The 16,082-nt window shown below is 32.3% G+C and overlaps 1 protein-coding gene across 2 annotated transcripts; it reads right to left on the bottom strand.

Moving 5' to 3' along the window:
• Positions 1 to 1,392: 1,392 nt before the first annotated feature.
• On the bottom strand, positions 1,393 to 4,524 carry LOC130649372 (uncharacterized). Of its 2 annotated transcripts, XM_057455639.1 has the most exons (4): positions 4,399 to 4,523; positions 3,411 to 3,483; positions 1,947 to 2,049; positions 1,393 to 1,827 (listed from the first exon to the last, which is right to left on the bottom strand). In XM_057455639.1, exons 3-4 carry the CDS (start codon positions 2,035 to 2,037, stop codon positions 1,655 to 1,657), a joined length of 264 nt encoding a protein of 87 aa, XP_057311622.1. In that variant the 5' UTR covers positions 2,038 to 2,049; positions 3,411 to 3,483; positions 4,399 to 4,523; the 3' UTR covers positions 1,393 to 1,654. The 2 variants fall into 2 exon arrangements, with proteins under 2 accessions (XP_057311622.1, XP_057311621.1); XM_057455638.1 differs by lacking the exon at positions 3,411 to 3,483 and having other exon boundaries at positions 4,399 to 4,524.
• Between the last annotated feature and the right edge of the window lie 11,558 nt (positions 4,525 to 16,082).

Genomic DNA, 16,082 nt, shown 5'->3' on the forward strand with positions numbered 1-16,082 from the left:
TTCAAACCTTGTGAGAATTTTTTAGGCCTTGTCTCCACTTCGAGTAATCTTTGTTGTTGTAAGTGAGAATTTGGCTTTATATTTCAACATTTTTTATTTCTGTTACAAGTAAAATAATGAACCAAGCATATATTACTTTCACGTTGTTGTGCAGTGTATGACATTTTATCTGGCGCAAGACACGGGAGCCCGCGACTTTCATGAAAATTTGGCCAGTTTACAGTGATTTTTTTAAAACGGTTTATTTCCTTGATAGGACGAAGTAAACTTTGCTTTCAAGTTATACACGTGATGTTTGTCGGAAACAGTTAGGTGGATCAGGGGCAATCTCGGGGGGCACAAGCGCTTTTTTGCATTCAGGAGACTGGGCCGACACTTACTACATCGTGTAGAGTTTAAAAATTCTTTTCAAAGAAATCATTTTAAAAGGGAGTGCAAATAAAGTCCTCTAGAAAACACATTTGTTTTTTAAATTTGTGTTTATTGAAGACAATTTATTACAATGTTAGTGGAGTCTTTACAATATAGAAAATTGATATGAGATTAGTTATGAGATATTACTCAAATTTTTTGGTATCATATCTTTCTCTAAACACAAAACATTTTATTTTGCATTAACATTTATCCTTTTAATTCATTGTCAGCTACGTCTCTAAACGCAAACAGGGTTGCTTTTGTTTTATGAACGATAGGCTTTTCATAAGAGAAAGAAGCTAAGGTAAAATAAGTGTTTGTTTAGCTAAATGAAACACAAAATGTTTTTAATCAAGCCTTCTGACGCTACAAAAAATTGTTTTACATTCATTTTTTTACAATTATTTTGTGCATTACTTAAAGGTTTTTTAAAAAAGATATTTATTTGTTTATGGGTTATACTCTTTTACTATATGTCTTGAATTACTTTTTCAAATTTGTCATATATTCAATATTTCTATTTTTTGTGATGACGTCATCATGCAATTTGTTTTTTATTTCCTTTCATCGCGATATTTAAAATTCAAATTACATTGGCGTCCTGGTAAATTACATTGGCGTCCTGGTAAATTACATTGGCGTCCTGGTAAATTACATTGGCGTCCTGGTAAATTACATTGGCGTCCTGGTAAATTACATTGGCGTCCTTGTTCCACCTTCTAGGGACCCTTGAATCTGAGTTCCAATCTTCCTATATACCAGATAAAAGAGAATTTAAATCCGTATGTTTGATTGTTGATGATAAAAGATAACAAAAACATGTATCATTGAAATACCTAAGATGCAATTATTATTTTGACTATTAAAAATCAGTTCAAAAGCGATGCGCAAAATACAATAATTTTAATCTTAATTCAATGTTTACAATTATATTTGTAATCAACTAATCTTTTAAAGAAGATATCAAAGGCAAAAGTGTGTCAATATGCAATTAAAATGGCGATACGTTTAATGAATGCTAGCATATAAATAGCTGTTTGGGTGCATGCGAAAAAATTCCGAATATTTCTATCTTTTAAATATCGTTTAGCAAATTTTCACGTCGAATTTGCCAATCGATTTAGCAGTCGCGATAAAAATAACGGTTTGTAAGAAAACAGTGATTTGAAAAAAGCGAATATTTCCAAAAAAATAGTCCCTTGAAAACGCTCTTATTTAGAAAGTTATTGCTAGTGTTCTCTCAGTCGCCACCACAACTTCCGCCACCACAACCACCACCACCATCGTCTCCACCGCCACCATCTCCATCATCCCCCTCATCTCCTTCGTCTTCCTCTTCTTCATTGTCATGAACAGAATGATGATCTCCATCGTCGGAGTTTGAGTCATCGCTTTCTCCTGATCCGCCGTGTCCTGGCAAATAAAAGAACAGGTGTTAAATTAGTTTATATTTGTAATAATTTTTGATTATGTATCCCTTATAATGTATCACAATATATTTTAAGTATATACTAAGTTTTAACTATGTATACCATGATGTTTTTTACGACGACCTCCTCCACCTTTTCCTCCTCGTTTGCTGCCACCAGTTTTAGTTTCTTCTACTGTAATACACTGTCCCATTTTAGTTACAAACTAAGGAATAATTATAATAACAAATACGATGGAGGGTATAAATGTTAAAAAAATACATTCAGTAGCTAGCTTTGGGTTTCCCGGCACAACAGCCCTACTCAATGGCAATTCAGAAAAGAAAAAATATTCTCACGCTACCAGGTGAAAAACACTTGCAGTAAAAATATCTAATTTTCAGACCGAAAACACTGAGAAACGTAGGAGATTTTAACACCTTTCTTTTATTGCTATTGACGAAAACTATTAAATTTTGTCTCCACCCTCTCCTCCACCAAAAAAAAGAAAAAAAATTGTACACACTTTGGCAAAGATAAAGGCTACAGTTATATTATGGAATTTAACATAAAATAACATCGTGTTTTTTTTCGCAAGGATAAGTTACCGTGTGTCGCGTGTTATGTGCGTATTAAACAACTTAATAAAATACAACAAACTAAATATTCAAGTTTTTGCTTAAACTATTAATTTAAAAAAAAAAATGTGTAGACACAGAAGCAATGTTAGGTTTTATTGCATGGTATGTTTTCTTAACACTTCATACACTTTATTAAATGGCAAGTCGTCTTAAACGGTCCTGCTTATTTCATTTTTATAAAAGCGCATGCCATACGGAATATAAAAGCAACTGCAAGTTTTGTTATAGACATTTTAGTAACGTAATCTTTTCTATCACCAGGTAGCCATATGAATTCTACGGCCACTATCATTAGCACTTTAGTATTGGTAAAAAGTTGGTATTACCTTTAGTAACGACAATAGTTTGGTATTGATAATCATAAGAGAAGTATCGATAATATTATTAGCACTACCGATACTTGCTAAACAATACTTGAAATTTTTAATTATTATTACTACCGTTACTTCTTTTGTTTTATTATCGATACTATCGATAAAATAATTACTGATTTTATAGTTTGTTGCCCTTTTCTCAAGACCGTGACGTATATAAAAGTTTTCGCATATTTGAAAATAAGATGATGTAGTCCAAAAGAAATTCTAATTTTTAAATCTAAAGTCGAACTATTTCCTCAGCCATTTTATTTTGAATTCGGACGAAATTAAAATACTAATAAAAGTCTTTCGATAGTTTTACTAACAAAAGTCTTTACTTTGTATACGTTTTCGTTCTAAAATTTCAAAATTTAGTGTTCCAAGTGTTATTGTCCGCCTTTTTTAAAAAAAGACAGTATATGGCATGTCATTACAAATTTAATAGTAAGGAATGCTTCCCAATTGTGTCAAAAGCGTTATACTTTACCATTGTAAATTAAATGTAACAATAGTATTGGCTAGCATAAAAAGCAATGTGCAATACTGGAAAAAAGAACAGATTAAGTATAGGACGCCAGCTAGCTACGTACCTAGCTAGCTAAGGATTGCTCCCTCACGATCTATGTTTCCCGCTAACTTCTTTTCTCTGAGATTGATACCTGACTAAAAAACGTGATGAAGTACTTAGTTTTAAGTTCAGAGTACACAAAGCTTTGTTATCCTTAAAGTGTAACCTACACAGAATAAAAATATTAGTGACAAACATTATAACGAATATTCCACTCCAATTTTTTAAAATGGCCTTTCTGTTCAGCAACTGTGCCACTTGGGCGACAATAAGGACACCTTAGAAAGGGTAGTCACGTTGATTTAAAACGAAATATAAATCGCAACGTAGCAACCGGCTTATTTACCTACGAGCCGAAATATTCCGAAGACTATATTTACGCCCTTGTAAAAAGTTTTCGGGACTCGTTGTGCTGACCCCGGACATCGCTATTTCGTACATCCTCAACACAGAGTAAAAAATTGACTAATTTTTTTAAATCAGTCGTATCGTATTTGTTATTTTTAACTGGGAGTGGTTAATATTGTTGCAAACAGACAGATTTGCTATTCTTACAACTTCATGTTTCGTACAAAGACCTAGATTTTCTTCCGACGTACGTTCTTAACATTGTTTTCTTATCTAAAATGTTGGCTAATATTTCATAGCGTTTTTTAAACATCTCCCAAAGTTTAAATTTTGCCTTTATTTTCAAGTTTTTAAATGTTGCATTACCACTTATTACAAGTGGAAATTCAGAAGCAACTGGTTATGCGAAAAGCAGGGCAGCTATTTTTACAATAACAATATCCGCTCTGTTCTTGATCTGCCTGTTGACAAATTGTTTTAAAACGTCAGTTGGTGTATTTTGATTCTTTCAACATGTATTAAAGAAGTTCAAAAATGCGTTTAAAAACTGCGGTTTCTGCCAAACAGAATTCAATGTTATATAACTGCGAAATATGTTGAGATAATGTTTTTATAAAGTCAAAGTAATTTTTTGTTACTTTAATTAAATACGATCAACTTACCCTTTCTTGAACATTTAAACTTTTCGCTACGTGTTTAAGTAAAAAAAATCACTGTGTGATAAATCCTTTACCATGAAACATTTATGTTGTAACCCATTTTGTTAACATGAATATGTAACCGAACTGTTGTTCCGACCAATGTCAATTGAATAAGTTGAAGAAATATTGTTCTTTAGTTAAATTACATTACTTAATTTTTTTGATTTGAATATTTCATGGCCACGTTTTCTTGAATTTGAATCAAGATGAGAAGGGAAAAATCATCGTGAAAAGTGAATATCGATTCACTAAATATACATAGTAAAAAATTTAAAACACGAAGTAGTTTTGACAGTTTAGGATTTCGTGGTGCTTCTCCTAACAAAACACAGACAAAGTTTTTCCACCACAAAAAAAACAATAACTGGAACAAGCAAATAAGGATCACTCTGTTTAAGCTGAAATACACAGTTTAAGCCAATGACAGAACAAAACTGATAAAGTAAAAAGAAATAATTAATGATTTTTGTAAAGCGTCCATTTAAACAGTTTTTGAAGAGGGACCCGTTTATATTTAAAGAGAGAAGCATATATATTACAATCCTTCATTTCTTATATTTTTGAATGGTCGGAAGACGTGCGTATCGTTTTGCAGGCAACTTTGAATGTGAAAAAATAAAAGCAGTTTGTTTCAATGTCAAATTTATACATCCCAGTCGAGTCCGTCTTGGTTTTACTTGTAGGGAAGTAACTCATAATGATGGCGAATTTTTTCAGTGTAGCTTAGTAGATAAATCGAAGAAACACGTTGTATGTTGCAATAATATATAGTTTTCTTTGTGATATCAGTTAGTAAAAACTAAGATATGGAATTAGTAACTAAGGCCGTGAAGAATGTTCAGAATGGTTAGAAATATTGGACAATGTGCCACGGAAAATTCTCAAGAACTTTTGATAAAAATTAGAGGGCTTATACAATGTCCTCGTCGTCCGGAAAAACATTTAGGAAACAAAGCAAATACTAACTAAAAGTTCCATTGTGGCTTATATTCCACAGATAATTCTGCAACAACATTTAAACAGTTTAGAAAAGAGAAGAATGTTCCTCTGTTATAAGAAAATTTACGATTGTTTAGCCGAGCATGAAAAAGCTATTAGAATGTTAGGGATTATACATAATGTAACTGTCAAATATATTTTTCAACATTAGTATGCATATGTAAAATCCATGTTGAAAATAATTCTATGGTACTGAAGCAATGACATTAGTATTTGTTTGGTTGCTCTTTGAAAATGGGTAGATACCTCAAAATGCTCATTGCAATAGTCCAGCTATTGCAACACGTCTTTGTTGTTTTTGTTATTTTTAAATTTAATTTTAGATTTATATTAAAATGCACGCATACGTCTTTTTGTCACGCAAAATGGTAACCGCAGTAACGAGACACAGGAGATGTGGTAAATAAACGACAGGCGAACCCGTGGATTTTACCAAGGCTCACCGACTATTAATAAAACATTTTAATGGGAACACCGCAATGTGAAAGAACTACAGAGATTTAGAATGAAGGTAGTTGCCAGGTATGTTGATTTCGAGAAATTAAAACCACAAAGATTCTATTTACCGAGGCAAGCTTTCACAATCTGTTGAAAAACCTTTATTATCCGATTAACTTACAATAACTTAATTCAGAATTATCCAGAATATACCTAAATAACTTGGAACTTGATGATACAAGTATAAATCTCAATGAGGCATGCAAACTAAAAATAATGTTCTATCAGAAACCTCGGACCAAATATATGGGTTAAGGAGATGGGTCGTAATTTCTTTTAAAAGAAAAGTAAATATCTTTTTGCTTAAACACTTTGACATTTCCTATCATCTACTTTCCTATCAACTATCTTCTCAAGAAAGATCCTACAGAAATCATCAACCAGAAGCCAGGGGCATCTTAATTGGAGTTAAAGAGAAAAGAGTACATCAGCAATAAGCAGTATTATACCGACTGAAATCTTGTGACGGACCACCACCGCTATTTCACGGACTACCAAAAATTCATGAACAGGGAAATCCAATACGAACGATAGTATCTTGAACTGTAACACCGTTTTGCATCCTATCAAAATTTTTTGCTTCCATCCTCAGCAAATTTGCAGCCAGTGGCTGTATTTTGGAGAATCAATGTATTCTGTATTTAGGGAGAATCAAAGCTGGCGTTATTTATTTGTGTTCTTTTAGGGTTTTTACTCAGTTTAGTGTAAATGCTTTTTTTATCGATCCAACATGATTCATTTTTATGTTGGGCTTGTTAATATCTCGCTCCCTTTTTAACTAGCTCTGTCTAAATTATTCAAACGTATTTGGCTACAACAAAAAATCTTATACTAAATACAGTTCGGTAGCTCCACCTTTTACCACTGTCATGGAAACTTATAGAACAAAATAAGATTTGAGTGAGGGAGTACTTTAGGTGGATGATTTAAAAGAAAAAATAAGTGTTCTGCTGCCATTGGAAAAAATATATTATATTTTATGACCATTAAATGATTTGAGCTATTGCAATCATTTATATATATTGACAACATTGGTTTTCCATACTCGTAAAGGCAAAAAGTAATTTTAAATGCGCCTTTGAAATGCATAATCCACAATACAATGTCATTTTAAACAATGAATCAGATTGTCCTTAATTAATTAGGGTCACATTATTGCTTTATGATAACTGGTGACTTTTCACACATTCTTATATAGAACACAACGAGTATAAAGAATAAACGTCTTAGAAGAAATTTTTAATATCACATTATAGGCTTTTTATATGTGAGTATTGCCACTTATTTTCTAATTCATTCCATTCAATCAAAAATAATTTATTATAATTTATTAACTCTTTATAACCTTTGTATATGCGATACAAGTGAAGTGATAAGACCAGGTAGTAACACGAAAAATCTTAGTACGTCTGATGTTCTTCGTAAAATTCTAGATGATAATAGCTTTCTTAAGGTCAAATTTGTAAGCAAAATTTCTTTTTTACGTAAATTCTTTAAATGACTGCCAGTTTTTAAGATGAATTAACATATCTAATATCCAAAATAAGTTGTTTTTTCTCGCGGAATTATAGCTAACAGAGAGGGGATTCACAATTTTTGATGCAGTTAGAGTTTCTAGTACAGAACCTGATTCTAAAAAGGCTGTAATTTCTTCGGTGAATAATGTCCCTCGCTCAATGATGATTTCTTATTTGAAAATTGATCCTAAACTGAATATTTAAAAATTGAAGTTCATACCCACGTTCAACACTTTCTAAAATGGTTTTATTGGCTCCTAATTTTTCCCAAAATTTAATATTTTTCTTAATTTTTACCATACCAGATATTACACAAGTTAAACACTTAACTTTTTTACTCTCTTTGGATTGTTGACTGGTTGTTTGTGGTTGGGCAATTTGTCCTTACTTCGCTGACCAATCCTCTTTATAGATTTGAAAATATTTGCATCAAAATACGTGTGCATCAGTCGTACGGTGTCTTTATGCCACATGTTTGAAGGTACAGGCCTATAAACAATCTCCACTAGTAACAGTTTTAGATTGCGCTTTTTCTTTGCATTCTTTTTCTTTCTTTCTTTTTTTGTTTTTTTCTTTTTCTTTTCTCTTTTTTACTTTTGCATTATTGTCTTTGGTAGGCTCGTATCTTATGAAGAAACCTTGTCCTGATAAACTTTATTCTGTTCTGTAAAATTGTGTTAAAAATAGCCAACAAAAACTCTGAAATGAATAATATACACATAACCTGTTTCTCCTGATCAGGACCATAATAACGACAGACTGCTAACAGAAGGTCAAGGTTTTGATTTATCATGGATCATTGTTAGCACCCAAGCAGATAGCGACATAAGAAACAAGGTCTATGAAACAACGTCTGATGAAGCTATTTTTTAGGTCGTCACTCTACCCAGACACATTATTTCTCTAAATACAATACTCAAAGTCCACAACACAAGACTCAGGACACTCAATTTAAAAACAGCGATGCGTTAAAACAACCATTCGCCTGTTTTTATATAATTAAGTACAGGAAAATAACATAGTAACATAAAATATAGTTCAGCTTCACCAAACTAAACTGAAGCCTTATTAGAAAACGCAGCCTGCCTTATTTCCTACAAAGAAAATCGTTATTAGCAAATCTAAAAATATTGACCCAATCTAATGAGGTGCGCTTAATGACCTGTGTGTATAATGTCTTTGTTTTAACGTGACAACAAGGATGGGGAGAAAAATCAATGATGGAGAGTTGTATATATGAAATCGTGTGTAGTAATTATCGATCCATATGACGCCTTAACTACAACTGTTTCAGGTTTTTGATTCAAGCATGAGCATGACCTGTAATTAATTTACACATCTCTCGGTAAAGTTCCATGAAAATTACTTGAAACTTCATTTTAGGACTGTTCATGGCGACATTGTTAATAAATATTGTCCGACAAAAAGATACTGATTTTTAGTGATCCTTTACTACTCGGCAATTTTGTTCGGTTAATTTTTACTTTTATTTTCTTGTCATTGTAGAAGTTAGATAGATTCATTAAAAAATCGATAAAGTTAAGGAAAGTAAAATATCAAGTAATAGTAGTAAATTCTCTAAAATTGTGATCAGTGACAAATGTAATTACCAGTTTGGGGAAAGGTAGGGGGCGAAAAATAGGTGGAGTTAACAAAAGTTCGACTTATCCAAAGTTTGAGTTATCTGGATTTTTTTTATTATAAGAAAGTATTAAGGGCTTTTCAAGAAACCCCTCAAAATGGTTCCAAATAATGCAAGTTCGAGTTATCCGGTGTTCGAATAATTGGAAGGTAATTTTATTGTCCTTTAATATCGTTTTAATAATTAACCTATTTTAGTTGGGACATCAGAAGTGCTAGCATTTTCATCTTGTGCAGAACTTAAAAAATATTGCCCTGCTGCTGTAACTGGAACTTATTGGATTGGTTTGCAACGGAAGCTTTGCACCATGCCGGGATATGAATAGGAAAATTGAAGATTGGACTGTTTCTCCGCAATTTTTTTCAATAGATTGAAGCTACATGAGGTTGGAGAAGAAAATGAAAAATTGGATTGTGTTAAGAGATTTTATGGTTACATCAATCACAACAATGGTTTATATTGCATTACATTGTTTTATTGTGGTTACTGTTTAAATTATTGTGATATATCAACTATCCAAACTTATTATTCTTACTATATATATTTTTACTATCAAAACTTTCTTTTCTGTCAATCGTGATAGCTATTTCAAGAAACAACAGATCTACGATATAAAAGTCTGTTGCAATAACACGTATGTAGCAAGGACCTTGACAGATCCTTTTGTAAAATAATTTAACAAAATTCAATGTAAGATTATTTTTCCTCCTCTTCGAACAAAATTGGATAAGCTGTGATTATAATATAATAATAGTAACGACGTCAACGACAATCGTAGTGTAAATATCGTCGAAGACGCCGTCTCACCCGAAAGTCAACTCTCACCAATATCCACATCATCTACATCTAGTTCGGGTAGTTTAAACAACAACAAAAACAATATCAACTACGATGAAGATCTCAGCCGCTCTTCATCGCTTATCAATTAGGACTGTTGGAATCTACCAAATATTCAAACTTACTGGCAGATTTTATAGAGAAACAGTATTAATTTTCAGCAAAAATGACGTCATTAAAACCAGCAGTGACGCTTGATATATTTGATATCAAGTCTGGTTTATAATTTTCTCCGCGTGAAGAAACCCAAAGCAACTTGAAATGTAATTAATGCTAACTTCTTCTGATTCCACAAGAATAAACATTGGTAATTCTGGACATAAAAGAAACGCATTAGTATTTTCACCTTTCTAAGTCATACTCTACAAGAATTAACCTTGGTAATTCTGGACATGAAAGAAACGTATTGGTTTATAAACTTCTTTCCATTTGTACTCTTTGTACATTTGGGTTTCGAAAAGCAGAGTATGGTTTATTATTCATATACCTAATATAAACAATTTTCTGTGATAATAGTAATCATTACAACTAAATTTCTTTGTGTACATATCTCAAATTACAGAGTAACTTAATGATCTCCGTTAACTTTATCTCCGGTTCGTGAAATATTTTCCTATTGCCATGGTAAAGTGCCTGGTCTATAAAAATACTCTCTAAAATTTTTACGAATCTCTTTAGCATATCTTGAGTAATTATTTGACCCGTCTCAATGTCCTGACGCTGCAACTCTTGTTCTGCATATCCAGCTCAATAATAATCTCTATCGAATGTTTCACCAAACATTAAAAGGTTGTTCAGCACAACAACAGCTTAACAATATTTAACTTAACTTAACAACAGCAAAAACAGTGTCCACATTGGCCATAATAGCTCTTCAAAAAATGCGAAATCTTGAAGCACAAATTCCCAAAACATTTTCCACTTGCCTTCTTTCCCTTGACAAACGGTTATTCGCAATTTGATATTTTTTTAATAAATCCTCTTGCGCATGACTGTATTAAGTAGTCTTTTAATGGGAATGCTTCGTCACTAACAAATACATATGGAAATTCCTTTGGAGCATTTCTTAGTGGTCTGAATTTAGGAAAATTAAGTAGATTTTTTTCCATCGCATGTTCAAAATGGCTTAATGCAAAGAGTCTACCGTCGCCTTGTCTCCCTGCATACCCTATATTACCCTAAATGGTCTTTTAATTCGAGCCGACGACAGCATAAAGCACAATACTGTGGGCTTTCTTATAATTGAGAAGTATATTCCTAAACGTGCTAGAGACTGAATAACAACATGTTTGCCATCGATTGCTCCCATTGTTAACGTTTTTATTAAGCTATCCGCAATGTTGATCCACTCCTTTTCTGTGCTTTGGGCCCGCAAAAAACCTTCTGATACCAAGAATTTCCATATAGCATTTGCTGTTTTTTTCACAATTTCACTAACAGCATTTTTGCCGATTCTGGAACTATCTGCAATATTTATGCGTCACCGGTAATGAGGTAACGCACTATAACGCAGAGTCTTTCACTAGCACTCATTGCTTCGCGTTACACATCCAATTTGAAGGATTTCAACTTAAAGTGACGAAAAAATAACTTTCTATCAAATAATTTAAGAACCAAAAGTTAATATTCTCATTTCATTTTCTTAGATTTGAACCAAGAATCTTATTGTTACGTTTCAACCGCCTTCGCAATAAAATAATTTGCAGGCGCCATATTTGTTTTGGTTGTAAACGAATATAAAGTTTACGCGCCAAGTGTGAACAGTATTCTTCAGTTCGCAGCGAACAGACTTTTTTAAAATCTTTCTATTCAAGCGACAACGGCAAATGACTGTGAACCCGCCTTAAGAAATTCTTTTTATTCTTTATATCCTTCCAATATATTGTTTCTTATTATGTCAAGTTATAGTTATTGTTATGTCTTATTGCTTCTTAATATGCTAAGCAGTAAGTATAATCAACTAAATGCAGAGAATTTCTAAACTTTTATATTTATTGACCATGTACAATAGAACCGGGTTAGTTATCACTGCATGCAATGCCTCCTAACACATAATATACGCTGCGAAAGTTTTTATGTAAAAAAAACGAGAAACGATATCATCGGAACGAAATCAATCACAAAATTTAAATTAATCCAAAAGTTAAAAGAAATAACAAACGCAAATGTTATTATCTCTATGACCTAACATAATCTGTCAAAACAAGAAATAACAATAGAACAAATTACTGAATTCAGCCAAATAAAAAACAATTAGGCGAGCGACATCATTATATTTAAAGCATTGTTAGGGAGAAGAATAAACGTTTGAATGCGTATATTACGAGAAAGTTTAACCAGCATTAAGGAGAGGTGTTTGGTTAAGAAAGTTGATAAACAAATAAGGTATGCGGTAAATTTACTTGGATATTCGCGTGTTTGGTTGCCGTATTTGATTGTTTGTTTGTTTGTTTGTTTTTGTTGTTTTGTTTGTTTGTTTTTGTTCTCCGCGTTTTTCTTCAAATCAAAGCATCGCTCGGGGTTAAAGATGTGTTTCCTATGTTTTTATAGCACTTGTGTTTCTCGTTTAAAAAACTTATCCACTGAACTATAAAATAACTGAGTAACGAAAGATCAAAAAACACTTTCTAATTTTATCTTAAAAGATGAAATGAAGTATTTTTGTTTTTATTGTTTTTTGTTATTTTATTATGTGCGTGTTCCATTCTTATACAGCAAATGTATAGTAATAATTTAGATTGAATTGTAAAGTCGTAATGTTACATTGTACCCAGTAAAGGATCCTAAGAACTTTGCTTCGCCCAGCGTCTGCATCATTTTGCCTGTCACGCTTCATTCCTCTGCTTTAATTCTTTTGTTGATGATGACGATATTGATTTGTTGTTGTTGTTTTTCTGCTTTTTTGTCCTGCTTGGTGACATTACATGTCAGTTTCTTTGCATCTTGGTTTGCTTATTTATATTGGGCGCGTGGGCTTGCGGTTATGGAGCTTGCTTCGCATCACAAGGGCCGTGGTTTGGTTCACAACGTGGGCATGTTTAGCAAGTGCCTTTACCACAGCGACGGATCAAACCATTCCATCTGAGGTAAATTGGGTAGGTAATGCCGGTGTATACTTTATGTATACATTCCGAACACAGGACGCAAATTGATAACAGTGTTTCTAACACTAAAATGGCTATCCTGCATAAATATTCGGAATAATAATAATAATAATCCCTTTGTTTTTCCATCATGGGAAAATACAACGATATCTTCCGCAATGTGATTTGAAAGCAGTTAAAAAACTTTTCTGACTAATAAGATTTTTCTTTACATTTTTAATTGGATTAAAAAAAATTCGCTGTTACTAGTAGAAGTAAGCAATTATGGTCGTTGAAAATATTTTGCATCTTGTAATGGTCAGAGTTTTTTCCATCCCTGACAAGTAACAAATTTAGTTCTTGTATATTGTTGTATTTGATGGACTTTAAGTTCAGGAAAAAACAATTGTTTTGATTTGCCCAGAAGTAGATATCATTCTCGAAGTAGAAGGAGGGAAGAAAAACCTGCTTCAAGTAATTTCTCTTAAATTTTTACGTAAATGATACTGCAAAAGTTTTCGTCGTAGTCCTGGCGAGCTGGTATCCATGAAAAGGTTTGGGATGCTCTCACTTAAGTTGTTGTGTTTAAGTATTTAGATAAAAAAGAATCACATTAAATATCTCAATTCAAAAGTTAAAAAATATACTTAAGGTTCATTATTATTAAAGTTTAAGTATTAGATCTTCATCTTTATCCTATTCCTGCTGATTCGACCACACCCTCTGCAATTGCAAAAAGTTGTCGTTCATTGGACGTTATTGCTGCTAGTGTTGCCGAGGAATTAAGTAATAAGTTATCATAAAAATTACTAATGTCTGAATTTTTTTTTAATGATGCCATCAAATTTGCGGAAGTGGTAAGGAAAATAGCTTAATTTTGAGATTCGTTAAATATTTGTTTTGCTTGGAATGTAGTCATACTAACGTCAAAAACAAAAAATAATGCAACAATATATACTCTAACAAACTTATAAAAATTATAAGAAAAAAAAACACGATTTCAAAAAATGGTTTTGATTATAAAGACATAAACTATGTAATGAAAAAGAGTTTAACAAGGGAAGTAAATGAGCAAACCCCTTATGTTTGCTGATATATAGCAACATTCCAAGAAAAAGTTATGTTGATTTTACAACGAAAATGTTTAACCAAACCGTCTATGTTGTTTATTTACCGAAATTTATGCTAATTATTCAACAAAATTTTCCAACCACATATTTATGCAGTTCATTCAACGCAAATTTATGCTGATATAATTTAACGACATGAAAACAAGGTCAACGAAGTAATTACAACCAAGATACTAAATTTTTTTAAATCAAAAAGCGTTTGGCGCAAAAATGAAGGATGTTATCTGGAAAGAGTTTTTCAAACTACTGTTCATGTTAGTAGAGTCGTCGCAATAAAAGAGACGAAGATCACGTACTTAATCTTAAAGAACTGGTGCACAATGCATGTCATGTTGTATTGATGTTGTCAAGCTAGTATATCTATTCAAATACTATAAAACAACTATTGATTCAATTAAAGACAATTTTGCAAGATTCATTAGCAAGTTCCTAATGACCAATGTCATGATGATTTCATCAATAATTTTATCAGTAGAATTGACCAAGACATGTCCTGTTGAATACTATGCTTTCGTTAAATAACAAAAACTTTGTTAAATAAGCAGTATGTTTATTTGTTGAATAATTTCGTTGAAAAATCAGCATACATATTGATTTGTTGAATAATGCTACATGTGGGCAACCATACACCCTCACCCCCAGAACGAGTAGAGAAAAACTTTTAAACATTGCAGCTCAAAACACGCACAATCTTGTAAGCATACAACAAGCGTTTGTGACATTCTCTGTCAGATTAGCGATTAAAAGAAAAGGATAATCCATAATTAAGGTCGAGTTCAATTCTGCTTTGGCATTGTTTTTGATCCATTCAGCTTGATTTAGTGAGAATTTAAATCAATCAACTTCTTTACGAGAAAAAAATAATAATTACCATATACTTCAAAAGATTCTCATACAGAAAAAATGATTTAAAGGTTTTAAACATCATATCGCATTGACATCACAGCTTGGATATTTATCGCATTCCACGGAAAACAAAAAAACCGGAAAAACGGAAAAGCACTCCTTCGTGTGATTACACTCCTCCGTTAACAGACAAGTGTAATTAAAAGTAATAGTAGATATCTGATCTTAACACACAGTTGCCCAGTTAATCTTAATTTGAGATCAATAAAATTGATTCATATCTTTATTTAATAACATGACTTCTACAGTATTTGTTTAAGATTGACTGACCTCACTTACAGCATTTTGTTTTATTCGCTACAATTAATATACAATTGCAATATAATATTGTAGCATCTGAGATCCGCTTTAAAATCTAGAATAATAGAAAACGAGATGGAGACACATCTGCATCCACTGCAGTCCGTTTAAATTTTCTTGGAGCTGGAAGATATAATATCACGAATCTTAGACACATTACCATGCAGAATTTTTGAAGAAAAAAACACATTTGTATAATTGTGATTGGGAAATTTAAAGGGACTATAATGGACGCACTTTTAGCTAGGTATAAACAATGTTTCATACGTTTGTAGGGAGAAAGTAGATGTATGAACTGATCGAAATCTAATTGCTTTGGCAAAAGTTGTGTAATTTTAAGTCCATGCAAAGTGGAAAAAGTTTAACACAAAAACCGCGTCAATCAATTGAGTAGAAAAAAAGCTTCATCGATAATGGTTACAACATGCTGAGTGTAATAAATCGTACTAACTTCATCTCACATTTAGATGGGGTAAATATAGCTCCCAGTAGTTTCTAGTCTATAGTATGGATGATATAGCCAGGCGTCTTTTTCAGTATAATTTTGGTAAATTTTGCTGATTTTCCACCTTGATAAACTGTCTGGCGCCAGGTACATAACCATTACATTGAGCAGTAACTGAGATATCGTTTCCATGTTTTTTTGGGTTTTTTTTTCGTTTCTATTTCATTGCTTATCAAAAAGACTGAAGAATTTTATGCAGCCTTGACAAATGTACCAGGGAACAGCATG

The sequence above is a fragment of the Hydractinia symbiolongicarpus genome, chromosome 7, assembly GCF_029227915.1.
Source record: "Hydractinia symbiolongicarpus strain clone_291-10 chromosome 7, HSymV2.1, whole genome shotgun sequence".
NCBI lineage: Eukaryota > Metazoa > Cnidaria > Hydrozoa > Anthoathecata > Hydractiniidae > Hydractinia > Hydractinia symbiolongicarpus.

What these genes read in the sequence shown, in the direction of transcription:
- LOC130649372 (XM_057455638.1), bottom strand. Translation starts at nt 2,037, where the DNA reads ATGGGACAGTGTATTACAGTAGAAGAAACTAAAACTGGTGGCAGCAAA. An exon ending in TCGTCGTAAAAAACATCATG is followed by an intron (nt 1,828 to 1,946) that starts GTATACATAGTT and finishes TTTATTTGCCAG; the next exon opens with GACACGGCGGATCAGGAGAA.